This window comes from Chrysochloris asiatica, unplaced genomic scaffold (genome assembly GCF_000296735.1).
Source record: "Chrysochloris asiatica unplaced genomic scaffold, ChrAsi1.0 scaffold00037, whole genome shotgun sequence".
In the NCBI taxonomy this organism is placed as follows: domain Eukaryota; kingdom Metazoa; phylum Chordata; class Mammalia; order Afrosoricida; family Chrysochloridae; genus Chrysochloris; species Chrysochloris asiatica.
This window is the reverse complement of record NW_006408555.1, coordinates 13,801,661-13,815,499: the sequence shown is the minus strand read 5'-3', so window position 1 is coordinate 13,815,499 and position 13,839 is coordinate 13,801,661. Positions and strand designations below refer to the sequence as shown.

Genomic DNA, 13,839 nt, shown 5'->3' with positions numbered 1-13,839 from the left:
TTTTTTTTTTTCCTCTTCTTTTTACTTCTGGTTGAGCTCCGATCATCCAGTCATCGAAGCAAGGACAAGTAGGTACCATCTGCAAGTGTGGACGTTCTTATGCATATGCCCTCTCTTCTTATCAGCTGGATGCTTCATTCTCCACTCTAGTCCTCTGTGGCTACTGACATCCATTTTTGTCTTGTCATTCTTTCCTGTCTTTTTTGTTACCTTTTGCTTTCTTCATGCATGATGCTATTTATGTCATCGCAAAACTCTTCTGATCTTTGATCATTAGTGTCGAATGCATCAAATCTGTTCTACGTCAGGTGGATATATTCAGGTTTATATTTTGGCTTTGTGTACTTGTTTTAATTTTCTTTAACTTCATCCAGACATTGCATACAAATAATTGATGGTCCATTACACAATCTGCCCCCGGCCTTGTTTAGATATTGATATTGAGCTTCTCTAGCAGCATTTTTTCCCATAGACGTAGCCAATTTCATTACTGTGTATTCCATCTGGTGATGCCATGTGTTGTTCAAAAAACTTACTTGCAATGAATAAGTTGTTGGTCTTGCAGTCTCCAGCCCATTTCTGGAGTCCTGATGTGGTGCTGTAGGATAAGCACTGGAATGCTTCATCAGTTTGAACCAAAAGGTCAGTGGTTCAAACTCACCAGCTGCTCCTTGGAAACCCTATACCACAGGGTCTCTATGAATCAGAACCAACTTGGTGACACTTAAGTACAGAAACAACAATAAAGCACCATGTCTTTCACCAAGGCCATATATTCCAAGTACAGAGCCTTTCTCTTTGTTTCCAACTTTCATATTCAAATCACCAGTAATTATCAATGCATCTTGATTTCATGTTTGATCAATTTCAGATGGAAGACATTGAAGTTTTCAATTTCATCATCACTGGCTTTAATGGTTGGTGGGAACATGTGAGTAATAATGGGATTAAGTGCTCTTCCTTGTAGACATGTTCATTTGGCATAAGTATGACACCATTCCTGATTGTCTGATTCAAAACGGTCAATACCAGTCCAGTTCAGCTCACTGATGCCTAAGCTATTGATGTTTATGTATTCCATTTCATTTTGACAACTGACAATGTTCTTAGATTCACACTGCATACCTTCAACGTTCCCATTCTTAATGGATGCTTCAAGTGGTTTCTCGTCATTTTGAGTTGTTCCCTTTCTGCAAAAGAAAATTTTGAAAGCTTTGCTCCATTCACACTCAACTTTGAGGAGGCCACTCTTCCCCAGTCCAACCTGAGGGCCTCCTCCTCTGGCACTACGCCTGACAGTATTCTGTGACAGTTCATGAGGTTTTCAGTGACTAAACATTCAGAAGTAGTCTGCCTTTCCTTCTTCCTAGTCGGTCTTCATCTGGTGGCTCCACTGAGACCTGTTCACTATGGGTGACTCTGCTGGTATTTAAAGTAACTTCCAGAATCAAGCCACATGTCAGTCCTCACAGTACAACAAACTGATAGACAAGAGGTGGTTGTTGAAACATACTGTGTTCCTGTTTGGGATTTGGAAGATCCAGTTAGGAAATGCTCCTAGACCTTGTCCTTTGCATCTCTCGATTTGCATTCTTTTTCCTGTAATAAAACTGTAGTTGCAAATGTAGCATTTTGGATGAATTCTCTGACTTCCAGCATATTCCTGAACTCAAGTGAGTAGTGGGAACCACTAGGGGGGTGGGGATCCCTGAGATTATAGCTGGTAACTTCAGAAGGTTGAGGAACCTTTTGGGGATGGAGGGAGCTGGCAGCTGGCATTCTGAGGGACTGTGGGAAAAACCCCGAGTCTGTACTAGGAGGTCAGAGGGGCTGTGGTCTCCCAAGCTGGTGGCTAACATCTGAGGCCTAGAGTAGACTTGGTAATCTGGAAGACTGTCCTTTAGGGTGTGAACCCTGGCTCTGCTCCAGTGCGCAGGGTCAGAGGAAAAGGTGCTGGTGGCAGAGAAGTGGGAATTTGACGTGTTTCCACCCACGGCCTTCAGAGAGAAAGATACCCATTTTCTGCATCGCGGTCGCTCATGCCTCACTTGTCTCCCGTCCTCTCTTCCTTTTAGTTTCCTCATGATTAGTAGATGCAAATGCTGTGCTTGTTTTCAATCAGCTGCTTCTTATCCCCTCCCAGGTCCTGCAGTAAATGACGGGCAATGGCATTCCATCACTGTGTCTGCCAGACGGAATCACCTGAGCATGACGGTGGACGGCCAGCTGGCCTCGGCTGCTCCCTCCTTGGGGCCTGAGCAGATTTACTCAGGTGACACCTATTATTTTGGAGGTAAGGGGCATGTCAGACCAGGTGGGCAGTTGAGCCATATCTGCATTCACTCCCCTTATGTCTTGGGAAAGTCACCATGAGTTGTTGGTAGGTGCCGTCGAGTGGTTTCCCACCTATAGTGACCTTACGCACAACAGAATGACACGCTGCCTGGTCCTACGCCAACCTCACAGTCATTGTTAAACTTGAGCCCATTGCTGCTGCCCCTGTACCAAGTGACGTCATTGGGGTCTTCCTCTTTTTTGCTGACCTTGCACTTTACCGAGCATGATGTCTTTCTCCAGGGACTGGTCCCTTCTGATAATACATCTGAAATATGAGAGATGAAATCTCATCATTGGGGCTTCTAAGGAGCATCCTGAATGTACTTCCAGTATAGATTTATTTGTTCTTCTGGAAATTCATGGTACTTTTAATATTCTCCTTCAACACCATAACTCAAATGCACCAATTCTTCTAAGGTCTTCCTTATTCGCTATCTAACTTTCACATGCATATGAGGCTACTAAAAATACCATGGCTTGGGTCAGGCACACTTTAGTCCTCGAACTGACTTCTTTGCTCTTGAACTGGTCATGTTGTTGTTGTGCATTGAGTTGGTTTGAGCTCCCATCCAGCCTGTAGACGCAGTAGAACTGCCCTTTAGGGTTTTCTGGGCTGTCATCTTTGTATGAGCAGATCACCACGTCTTTACCCCAGGAACCACTGAGTAGGCTTGAACTGCAATCTTTCTGTTAGCAGCGGAGTCATAGCATTGCACCAGCAGGGATCCAGCGACATGAACACTGAGGAGTAATCGCTCCCTTTTTTTCAGTGAATCTGTATTGCAAATTATAACTTAAAATGCATTTCAACTAGGTAGCCTTACTTAAGCTTGTGATTTCCATAAGATTGATTTTCAGTAGCCTACCTCTTCAGGTTTTATTTTTAAACCTGGTTGTGTTTCCTCATGTCCAACAGCCCTTTTATGTTTGTTTTGTTTTTTCCTTCTGGCTTTGTGAGTTGATTTTGTTGCAGTATTTCCTTAATCATGCTTATTTGCACCTTTACTTCCCCACCACACACCCCCGTCCAGCTGCCAATGAGTTAATTCCAAACCATCAGTGACCCTATAGGTCACAGGAGAGATGCTCCTTAGACTTCCTGAGACAACATCTTCACAGGAGCCAACAGCCCTATCTTTCTCCCTTGGGGTGGCTGGTGGTTTTGAACCGCTTACCTTGGGATTAGAAGCCCAACACTTTTCACACTGTGCCATCAAGGCTCCTTGTTAGCGCCTTTGTCGTTGTTGTCGTTAAGTGCTGTAGAGTCAGTTCTGACTCCTTGTGAGCCTGTATATGGTTTCTGAGGAGCAGCTGGCAGGTTTGAACTGTCAACCTAGTGGTTCATAGTCCAGTGCTTACCTTATGGTGCCACACTATCAGCACTTGTAGCCCATCCTTATTACTTTTGCACTGCCGGGTACTGAAGGCCAGTATTATGCCAACGGATGAATAATTTAATTTAATTAACTGTAGCAAATCCTTGTGTTTGTTAGAACGAATAATGCAGGGCTACATTTATGAAAGCAGGACATCAGCGTAAACACCAAGCCATGTCTCTTAGAGATCATACACAGAGGAAGCTTTTGCTGCCTGCGTGGTGGGTATTTGAAAGAGAGAACCTAGAAAGGGAATCCTTGCAAGTGGAATGAACCTGTCTCATTAGAAAATGAAAATAAACTGGGGAGGTTTTTTTGTTTTTTTTTTTTTACCATTAGAAATGCAAAGTTGTAAAACTGTCAGCAGTATAAGACTTATTTGTAATTATAACTTGAGTTGCTTCTTATTGTAGCAATGCTATTGTTGTTGTTTTGCATTTTAATAGCTGTTTCTGGAATCGCTCTTGAATGTGGTTAAAGTAGCCCAATCATTATTCCTCCCCAAATTCCTTTCTAGGAATTGATGTACAAGGAATCAGCTCATGTCATCTGTAAAAGCAAGCAAACAACAAAAAGCCTACATCTACCCCTATGTGAATGGAGGAGGGATGCCCATAATGTAAAAATACAGACTGGCTTCCTTTACTGAGCTTTGTTTATTTCTGAATGAGGTTGTTCATAAAACTTTTCAGAATATGTTATTGACATTATGGCAACCCATAGGATTGTATTCTTTTCATAAATAGTCATATCTCAAAAACAATTGAACCAAGAGGTTCCAGTTCAAAGGGAAAAGATTTTAAAGCTCTAAAAGTGCATTATTTTAATTTTGTTTTTTTAGAAGAACAGATTGTTAGCTGATTCAAAATAAAAGGCTGGATAAAAGTGTTTATAAATCACGAAAATAGAATCATTCTTCTTAAAGTCTTTTGCATCCCTATATTTTCAGCTTTACCAATATTCAACTATTTTATGTAAAAACTGTTCTCTCACGATTGTTTTTATTTATACTGCAATGTTGTTTTATGGTGAACTATCTCACAAAGGCACATTGTAATTCCACTTGTTTTTATTATGAAACATGATGTATACACCTTTTTTATTGAAATGAACATTTTAAATTTTAGGATAGTTTCGGTACAGAAGAGTTGTCAAAATAATAGTTCAGAGATTGCTCACATTTCTCATGCCCAGTCTCACCTGTCATTAGCATCATATATAGATGCATTATCAAGACTACTCATGATTGCTTTTCAGCAGACAGTTATTGCGTTTCTTGAAGTAAGAGATTTCCAATATCCCTGAAAGCCCATTTAGCCCTGTAGTATCATAGCCCTTATTCGCCCTAAGCAAACGCTATCTGAATTTGGGGTTTATTTTCCTTCATATTCTTTATAACTTGATGTCTCCACAATTCAGGAATCAGTTGCAAATTCAGGGGTCTCCAAGATGATCCTCAGGTTTCATAAATTGCCAAAAGAACTCCTAGAGCCTCTACCGTGCTGTTTGATTCATTGAAATGCGATGGGTTACTTACAGTGAAAGGTCCAGATGAAAATCTGCCGGGGGAGGAGACACACAGGGCAGTGCCCTGAAGGCACCAAGTGTGGAATTCCACTGGGAGCAGTTATTTGTCCCAGCTATGGTATGTGTGACAATATGCATGGAGTGTTACCAACCAGGGAAATATACCCAAACCCTGATGTCTAGAATCTAGGGGCCCAGTCCAATAGACATGACTGACCACCAGGTGGCTGGCTTTATTCTCCAGATACCATGTGGACCAAGACCCATCACTGTAAATCACGTTGTTAGCATCCACTGTCCAGCTTGATGCCCCAGGTAAAGAATCACGTTTTAACCAGACAGGATATATTCCAAGGACTTAGTGGCTCTGTGTCTCAGAAGTCAGAGGCAAAGATGCTCCTCTCTTTGTTGTTGTTGTTAAGTGCTGTTGAGTTGGTTCCAACACATAGTGACCCTGTATAGGGTTTCCAAGAAACAGCTGGTGAGCTTGAACTGCCAACCTTGCAGTTCAAACTGCTGTGCAGTCTGGCGCATTAACCCACAGCGCCACACCAGGACTCCTCACCTCTCTTTGGGCAGGGTTAATTCCTTATTGCAAAATTCCCCATATGGAGTCTTTGTGTTAGTAAATAACACACTGCACAGCTCCAGCTGGAGATGCTGACCTGTGTGCAGAATACACATGCCCCCGCACCTCCTTGTGTAAAGTGAACACAAGCCATCCAGTGGTCTGTCTGCACCACAATGAAATGTAACCGTGATATCTCAGTACTGGTCCAGTCCCATGGAGTGAGATTTGATCGGTCAGTCTCCGAGTACTTCACTAGCTGACTGTCTCTAGTAACAGATGGATCCATCCATTAACTCCACATTAAGTATTCTCTGGAAAGCTCCAGAGTTTAGAACTTTCAAATGGGTTCAGTGCTGAACTTCTGTGCTGTTGCGTTTTATTAACTGTGAATACTTCTATTCTTAGACTAATGAGACTAACCAAAGTTGAATTCTTCTTTGTTCTTAGAATCTCATTTATCATAACTAGGATGTGGAAGCCTCGTGACCTTTCCTTGTGACTATGGGTTTGCTTAGTTTTGTTCCCAACAAGCATAGAGCACAATTTATTTTATTCTGCAGTAGTTGGAGATGTGTCAGAAAACAGCACCTGAAGAAAGAGAGATTAGCAAAGGTGTTTCTATGCCTGGCACATTATAGTTGTCCCCTAAATATTAATGAACGATTGTCCTTCAGTCCTTATCCTAGCATTTGTAATTGGTTAATAAGTCATCTAGAAAACATACCAAGATTAAAATAACTGTTGGTCCTTCCACAGAAGATCGTAAGCATTTGAAATATGTGTGGTATCATGTACAATGAAATGATACAGAAATCTTTGATTACTTTTTCTAGATACATTAAATTTCAAACTCCAAAGTCTCCATTAGTAGAAGATGGGGTATTTCAGTGTATCTGATATTTGTTTTAAATATGAATGTCAGCCTTGACTTGCCATATGAATTGTATTTTATTAGGAATACAAAGCATTAGGGAAAATGTCCTCAGTCAAAGCATTTCATTATAATGCCAAGTCCCAGGTAGAAAGCTAGCATGGATTGTGCAGGAATTAAGAAGTTGCTGATTCATTTCTTAGTCTCTGAAATTGTAATAATGGTTGACAGCCATAACAGCAAAGGAAGATTAATCATATATGTGTTCATGCTCCATAAAACTTTTCTTGGATAGAGAAACACACCATTAAATGCCAGGCAAAAATGGTTAATATTATCTTTTTAAAACTATTATCTAAATAGTTAGAAGAAAGTCTTCAGTAAATATTAGAAGAAAACCAAAATGAACAGAACATCCTTTTATGAAGCAAATAACAAAGAAAATCAAACAGGAAAATGTTTTGGGCATTAAACCATATGCTTTATTAAAATGTCTGTATAGATGCCTCTTACCCATATGAACATAAAATAAACAAACAGTTATTATTTTATTCCAAGCCAATGTAATTTATTCTCCTAAGAGTGAGCTTAAAGCACAAAGGTATTTTTACCATTATTGATTTATCTTTCCTGAATTACAGTGCACATTTTCATCCTTCAGACACCTCACTTTGCAGTCCCTAAGATGAAATTCCATTGTTTACATTATATGTAATTTAATATAGCTGGCTAACATGTTTTTACTACAACGATTCTGAAGCGAACATACATAGAGTTTTAGCCTCTGGGTCCAGCTTAGCTACTATTCTTGCGAATACTTATAACAGTTGTGACTTTCTGTGGCTCTTATGAGAATAAAGAAAAAACAACAAAAACAACTCTGTATGAAATTGCTACTTGTCATTGAGAGCTCTTTGATATAGATGATCATCAAACTTTCTTCTCCTTTTCTTTAAGATGAAACAAACGCTCACTCTGATCCAGCGTAGCCCGTCATGGTGACGCATCCTGCGCTGATTTGATTTGATTTGATTTGATTTATTAGGTTGTCCTGACACCAGCTCTGGATCCCGGTGTGACAGTTCCCTTGCTGGGTTTCAGGGCTGTATGAGGCATTTGATTTGATTTGATTTATTAGGTTGTCCTGACACCAGCTCTGGATCCCGGTGTGACAGTTCCCTTGCTGGGTTTCAGGGCTGTATGAGGCTCCTTTCCATCCACGACAACATGGTGGACTTGATTGCAGTTCAGCAGGGTGCCCTGGGGAACTTCAGCGATCTTCAAATAGACTCCTGTGGTATCACAGATCGGTAAGCACAATCTCACCTCTGCATTTGGATCTATTGTCAAACTTTGGGCACCAGATTAGACACACACACACCTTCCTTCTTTTTCACTATCCTCTGTTTCACCAGAAATGGCTAATGTCCACATTCCAAACCAAACCATACCCATTGCCATCAATTCATTTGTGACACATAGAGACCCTGTATGGGATGTCCAAGAGCACCCATCTTTATTGGACCAGAAAACTTCAGCTTTCTCACACAAAGCAACTGCTGGGTTTGAACTGCCGACCTGGAAGTTGGCAGTCCAGATACAACTTTCATTTTATACTTCACATTTTAAATGGTAAAATGGAGACGGAAGACACCCGCCCATACTGTTTTTAGACACACTTGCTACCCAAGTCCCAAAATGCAGTGTTGCTGCTGCTATGATGATAGTTACAGAGTGACAGCTCACCTTCATATGACCTTCTAGTCATGGCCTTGTAACGCCCACCAACTGATGGCATGGGGCTATGCAGATAAGGTGCACATACGGGGCACAGAATGGTGTGGAGATGGGGATATGCAAATAAGCTATATGGAACCCTAAGGAGAGAAATGGTCACCTCGCCGTTCCACTAAGATGAAAACCAGCCATTTCAGAGGTGAAAAGGGAGGACAGCGTGCATCCTTTGGACTGAGGATCCCTGTGCTGAGAACCTCCTAGACCCAGGGAACAGAGAGCTGGGACACCCGTGACAGTGGGAAAGACAAGCAGAGAACTGGTAACAGCAGAGACAGCAGAACAGACAACCTCGTGGCCCACAGAGTGAGAGAGAGAGGGCTGAGTGCCTTGGGGAAGGAGGCTTGCTGATGGAGTGGGGTGCCTCCTGTACTTGGCTCACTGACCTGCGGAGGGGAATGCCTCTGGGAATTTACTACCTGAGCTAAGAGCTTTGTAACACTTCCCCAAAGTGTTACACAGGATAGAGGTTGGCCTGGCCCAAGAGACCTGAGGGACTGAGGGCCAAAGAGAGGCCTGCCTAGGGGCGTGGTTGAGAAGGGGCTGTCCTGTTTGAAGAACTAGATTCTTAGATCTTTCTGATCCTAAATTGTAAGCTATTACTTCCCAAAGAAACCCCACAGTCATGAATGTTGTCTGTGAGTTCTGAGTGGCTATTGCAACAAATTATCAAACCCAACAGAGAAGTAGAGTGCAGTGGGATGGGCAAGTGGTGTGGAAGTCGTTACAGTAGTTGGAGAAAGGAGGCACGTCTGGCCTCCCCCTCCTAGGAATCGGCCTTGGGCTGCTCCTGTTGATAATGATTCTGTCTGCTTCCCCTTGTGAAGCTAGACAAGGAGGTCAGGTGTTGCCATGCTGCCATTTGTACAATGACTATAAACGGAGTATGAGCTGAGCTGCTAACTGCAAAGGCCTTCATTAAAATCTGACAGTCGCTCTGTGGTAGAAAGATGAGACTTTCTGCTCTCTGAAAAATTTACAAAATTAGAAACCCTATATAGAGTCATTGTGACTTGGAACCAACTGAATGACACACAGCCACCACCAGCATTCGTGGCTCAAATGTCCATCACTGAACTCAGTAGATGAGGTGCCCCAGCAGTAAAACTGATCATCAGGTGCCAATAAATCAGAGAGCCACATGGTCAGTTAGCAAGCTGCCTTTTGCTACTCGGACAGTTGGATAATATTTTCAGATGCAAGGGAACATAGTTGGTTGCCCTTTTTCTAAAAGTCCACCTTCAACAACCTATTAGCATTGGTCTGCAAAGAAAGTGAGAAGTGCCTCATCCTATGGAAAAGCTTACGTGGAGAACTGATGAAGGCATGGGGGGTGGTCAGGTAGGTGGAGCAGGAGCGCTTAGCACCACAGAGAACAGTGCAGGCTTTGGGAGTTGTAGAAACTGCTCTTCAGTGCCTTTGAGTCAATACTGACCCATAGCGACCCTGTATAGCGTTTCCAAGAGCAGCTGGTGGGTTTGAATTGCCAACCTTGTGGTTAGCAGTCCAGTGCTTATCCTACAGTGCCATACCAAAACTTCAAGTTTCAGAAAACAGCAACTCTTAAAATAATGATAAGTGGCTTTTAGGTGTAGACAACTGTAGTCCTGTATTCTTGTCGGTTAGACTTGAATATTAAGGCTGTTGGTTTTAAACTGGCAGTTACTGGAATTTCATAGTCAGCCAAAACACAAACAATTTTACAGCGTAGCACTTCTCATCTTTACTCTGTAGAAGGCTCTCAGCATATATATTTTGAATAAATACAAGCAATCTGAATTTTTAAAGGAACTTTTTATTTGTAAGAAAAATTGTATTAATATACTCACTCATACATTTATGTCTGATAGTCCACTTAGTAAAGTAGTTGATCCTGTTTTGAACATTAATGGAAATTCAGTGTTATGTCTAAAAATCAAATAATTACATTGCAATCCTATTAGCAAAAGATTAGAAGAACCTAATATCCTCGATTGGAGTACTCATAAGAACTTAATTTTGTTAACACAATTTGGAGAGAAAACAATTCTTTCTATGATGAAAGATGATAATTCTTTCTATGATGAAAGATGATATATAATGGGGAAAGTCAGGCAATAAAACTCAGTTGGTGTGATTTGGGGATTATTTCATGTGTCAGACCTTTGTGGCTTGTGCACAGTTGCAGTCGCATTGACTCTGGACCCTGAACTTGACTCTGGGGATGCTAAGTGAGACTTCCTGGGTCTGCTCTTATAAGGTAAGGCTGGCTCCTCCTCTCTACCTGCATGAGTACCAAGCACCCGGGGCTGCTGGGTAGTTCAGCCGTCCACACTGTAAACCGAGGTGCCTGTTGGTTACCTCAGATAGCAGGGGATCCTTTGATGCAAGTAGGTCTACACTTAATTACTAATGGTAGGCAATATGCAGGGAATGTTTTGTTCAAGTAGCTCCCCATTTAACTCAGCAGGGTGTATCTTGGTACAAGTAGATCTACATTTATCTTGGCTATAGGGACTATTTTGGTATAAGTGGATCTATATTTATCTCAGACATGGGGCATTTTGGTATAAGTAGATCTACATTTGTCTCAGATACATGGAAATTTTTGGTATAAGTCCATCTCCATTTATCTCAGATACAGGGGATATTTTAGTACAAGTAGATCTGCATTTATCTCAGATCCAGGGAACATTTTAGTTCAAGTAGGTCTGCATTTATGTGAGACGTGGAATATTTTGGTTCAAGTAGGTCTACACTTATCTCAGCTATAAGGAATATTTCAGGACAAGTAGATACCCATTTATTGCAGATACAGGGGATATTTTAGTACAAGAAGATCTACGTTTACCTCAGATACAGGGAATATTTGGTACAAGTCTGTCTCTGCTTATCTCAGATACTGGGGGCATTTTTGTATAAGCAGATCTACATTTATCTCAGATACTGAGACATTTTGGGACCAGTAGATACACATTTATCTCCGATACAGGGACTGTTTGGTACAAGTCGATCTATATTTATCTCAGATGCTGGAGATATTTTGGGACCAGTAGATCTACATTTATCTCAGATACAGGGGATATTTTGGTACCAATAGATCTACATTTATCCCAGATACAGGGGATATTTTGGTACAAGTCTGCATTTTTGCTCAGCAGATATGTTCCAAAGTGTCCACTTAACACAAGGAACCCAAGTGGCCTACTTTCTTCAGGGAGACACGACACTTTGAGTGAAAGCTTGAAAGCACATCTGGAGAATGTATCATCTCCGAACCACACCTTTCAGAGCCTTTCAAAATAAGATGAATTTAAATAAAATCCAGAATTCAGTCTTTGACTTTTTAATTAAAAAATGTGAAAAGCCATGTCTGACTTAGAAGAATGAAAGAGTTTGGGAAATACAGGTCAGGTAGAAATAACACATGGAAAAACATTTATTAAAAGTTTACTCTTTTAGAATTTAAGGCCCAGTAACTACCATCTGCCTCCTGTTAGACCATGCTTGGCAGTCAGGTAATGAAGAACACCCTTAGTTTTTCTGTAACTGATTATCAAATAGGATTTTAATTGTTTGAATTTTTTAACCGCCCTTTTTGAAGTGCTTAGAAGCTTAGATAAATCATGAAACATTCTTTGGATAGATGATTGTGAATCTTTAAAAATGCTAAAAATATATCTCCTTTATTGCTCTGGTAGTGTAGTGGTTACGAATCGGCTGCTAACCTCAAGGTGGGCAGTTTGAAACTACCAGCGGTTCCGTGGGAGAAAGATGAGGCGTTCTGCTCCCGTAAAGATTTACAGCCTCGGAAACCCTGTGCAGGGTCACTATGAGTCGGAACCGACTCCACTTAACAATAACAACAATTGGCATAGAAAGATGCCTGTTAGTGATTTTTGAACCCTTAGAGAGTAGGCTGTAAAGTGGCATGTATGTTCACATGGTTTTAAAATAAAATTTAGGGATAAATTTATGAAAAATATTATATAGACACACAGATGTCCAAGTGTTGGTAGATAATGTCTTTGTTATAAATGATATTTCTTTTCTATTCTTTCCTGGAGTTTTTGATTTCACGACACTGGACAACTGTTTTATATAAACAGGAGCCATCAATAACATTTTCAACCAAATTTGGAAACAGTCCTCTAAGTGAACTATTAAGTGTCTATATTTTGTTTTAATAACGAGGTGGCAGATACAGCAATGCAAAATATAATCCTAGCAGTTTTTGTAGTTTGGTTTTAAATCTGAAATGAATGAAAGGATTTAAAGCTTTGGTGTCCCTGTACCTTTCATTTTACATTCTAAATGGCATCAATAATGTGCAGAGGCCTAGTTAAGTCCCTACTACACGTTCTCGTTCATGACGTCCTATGTAAACTTTACACAGTTCTTTAAGCTAGAAGAAATGTCTAACCATTCTGGCGATTGAGGTGCAAACAATTTAATAAGTGCTTATGTTCTAACAACTTATTAAAACTAAAACCCAATCCACTGCCATTGAGTCACTTCTGACTTCCAGTGGTCCTACAGAACGGAGTCCACCACTACTCGTCTGTCTGTTGGTCCTACTGTGGTGGCTTGTTAGTTGCTGTGGTTCTAGAAGCTATGCCATGGGTATTTTAAATACCAGCAGTGTCGCCCATGGTGGACAGGTTTCAGATGAGCTTCCAGACGAAGACAGACTAACAAGAAGGAGTGACGAACGACTTCCAACTTTTTAGGCACTGAACACCTTATGAATAGCAGAGAAACACTGTCAGATATAGTGCTGGAAAATGAGCCACACAGGTTGGAAGGCACTCAAAATGCGACTGGAGAAGAGCTGCCTCCTCAAAGTAGAGTTGACCATGATGGTGCAAATGGAGTAAAGCCCATGGGAGTAAAGCCCGGGGACCTTCATTTGATGATGGGGCACAACTCAAAATGAAGAGAAACAGCTGTAAACATCCACTAATACTCGAAACATGGGATGTACAAAGTATGAATCTAGGAAAATTAGAAATTGTCAAAAATGAAATGGAATGCATCAAGATGGATATCTTAGGCATTAGTGAGCTGAAATGCACTGCTATTGGCCATTTTGAATCTGACAAGCACATGGTTTACTATGATGGGAATGACAACTGGAAGAGGAATGGTGTTGCATTCATCGTCAAAAAGAACATATCCAGATGAGTCATGAGGTGCAACGCTGTCTGTGATAGGATAATATCCATGCGTTTGCAGGGAATACCAGTTAATACCATTATTCAAATTTACGCACCAACCACTAAAGCCAGTCAGGATGAAATAGAAGAATTCTACCAACTTCTTCAATCTGAAATTGATCAAACATGCAATCAAGATGTATTGATCATTACTGGTGATTGGAATGC

At 41.0% G+C, this 13,839-nt stretch overlaps 1 protein-coding gene across 1 annotated transcript in view; it reads left to right on the top strand.

Moving 5' to 3' along the window:
• CNTNAP4 (contactin associated protein-like 4) overlaps positions 1–13,839 on the top strand; it is a 380,481-nt gene that overhangs the window by 264,813 nt on the left and 101,829 nt on the right. Inside the window, exons 9-10 of the mRNA XM_006860153.1 lie at positions 2,144–2,293; positions 7,821–7,992. Of these exons, the coding sequence (XP_006860215.1) occupies positions 2,144–2,293; positions 7,821–7,992 (322 nt within the window). The remainder of the gene's footprint in view (positions 1–2,143; positions 2,294–7,820; positions 7,993–13,839) is intronic.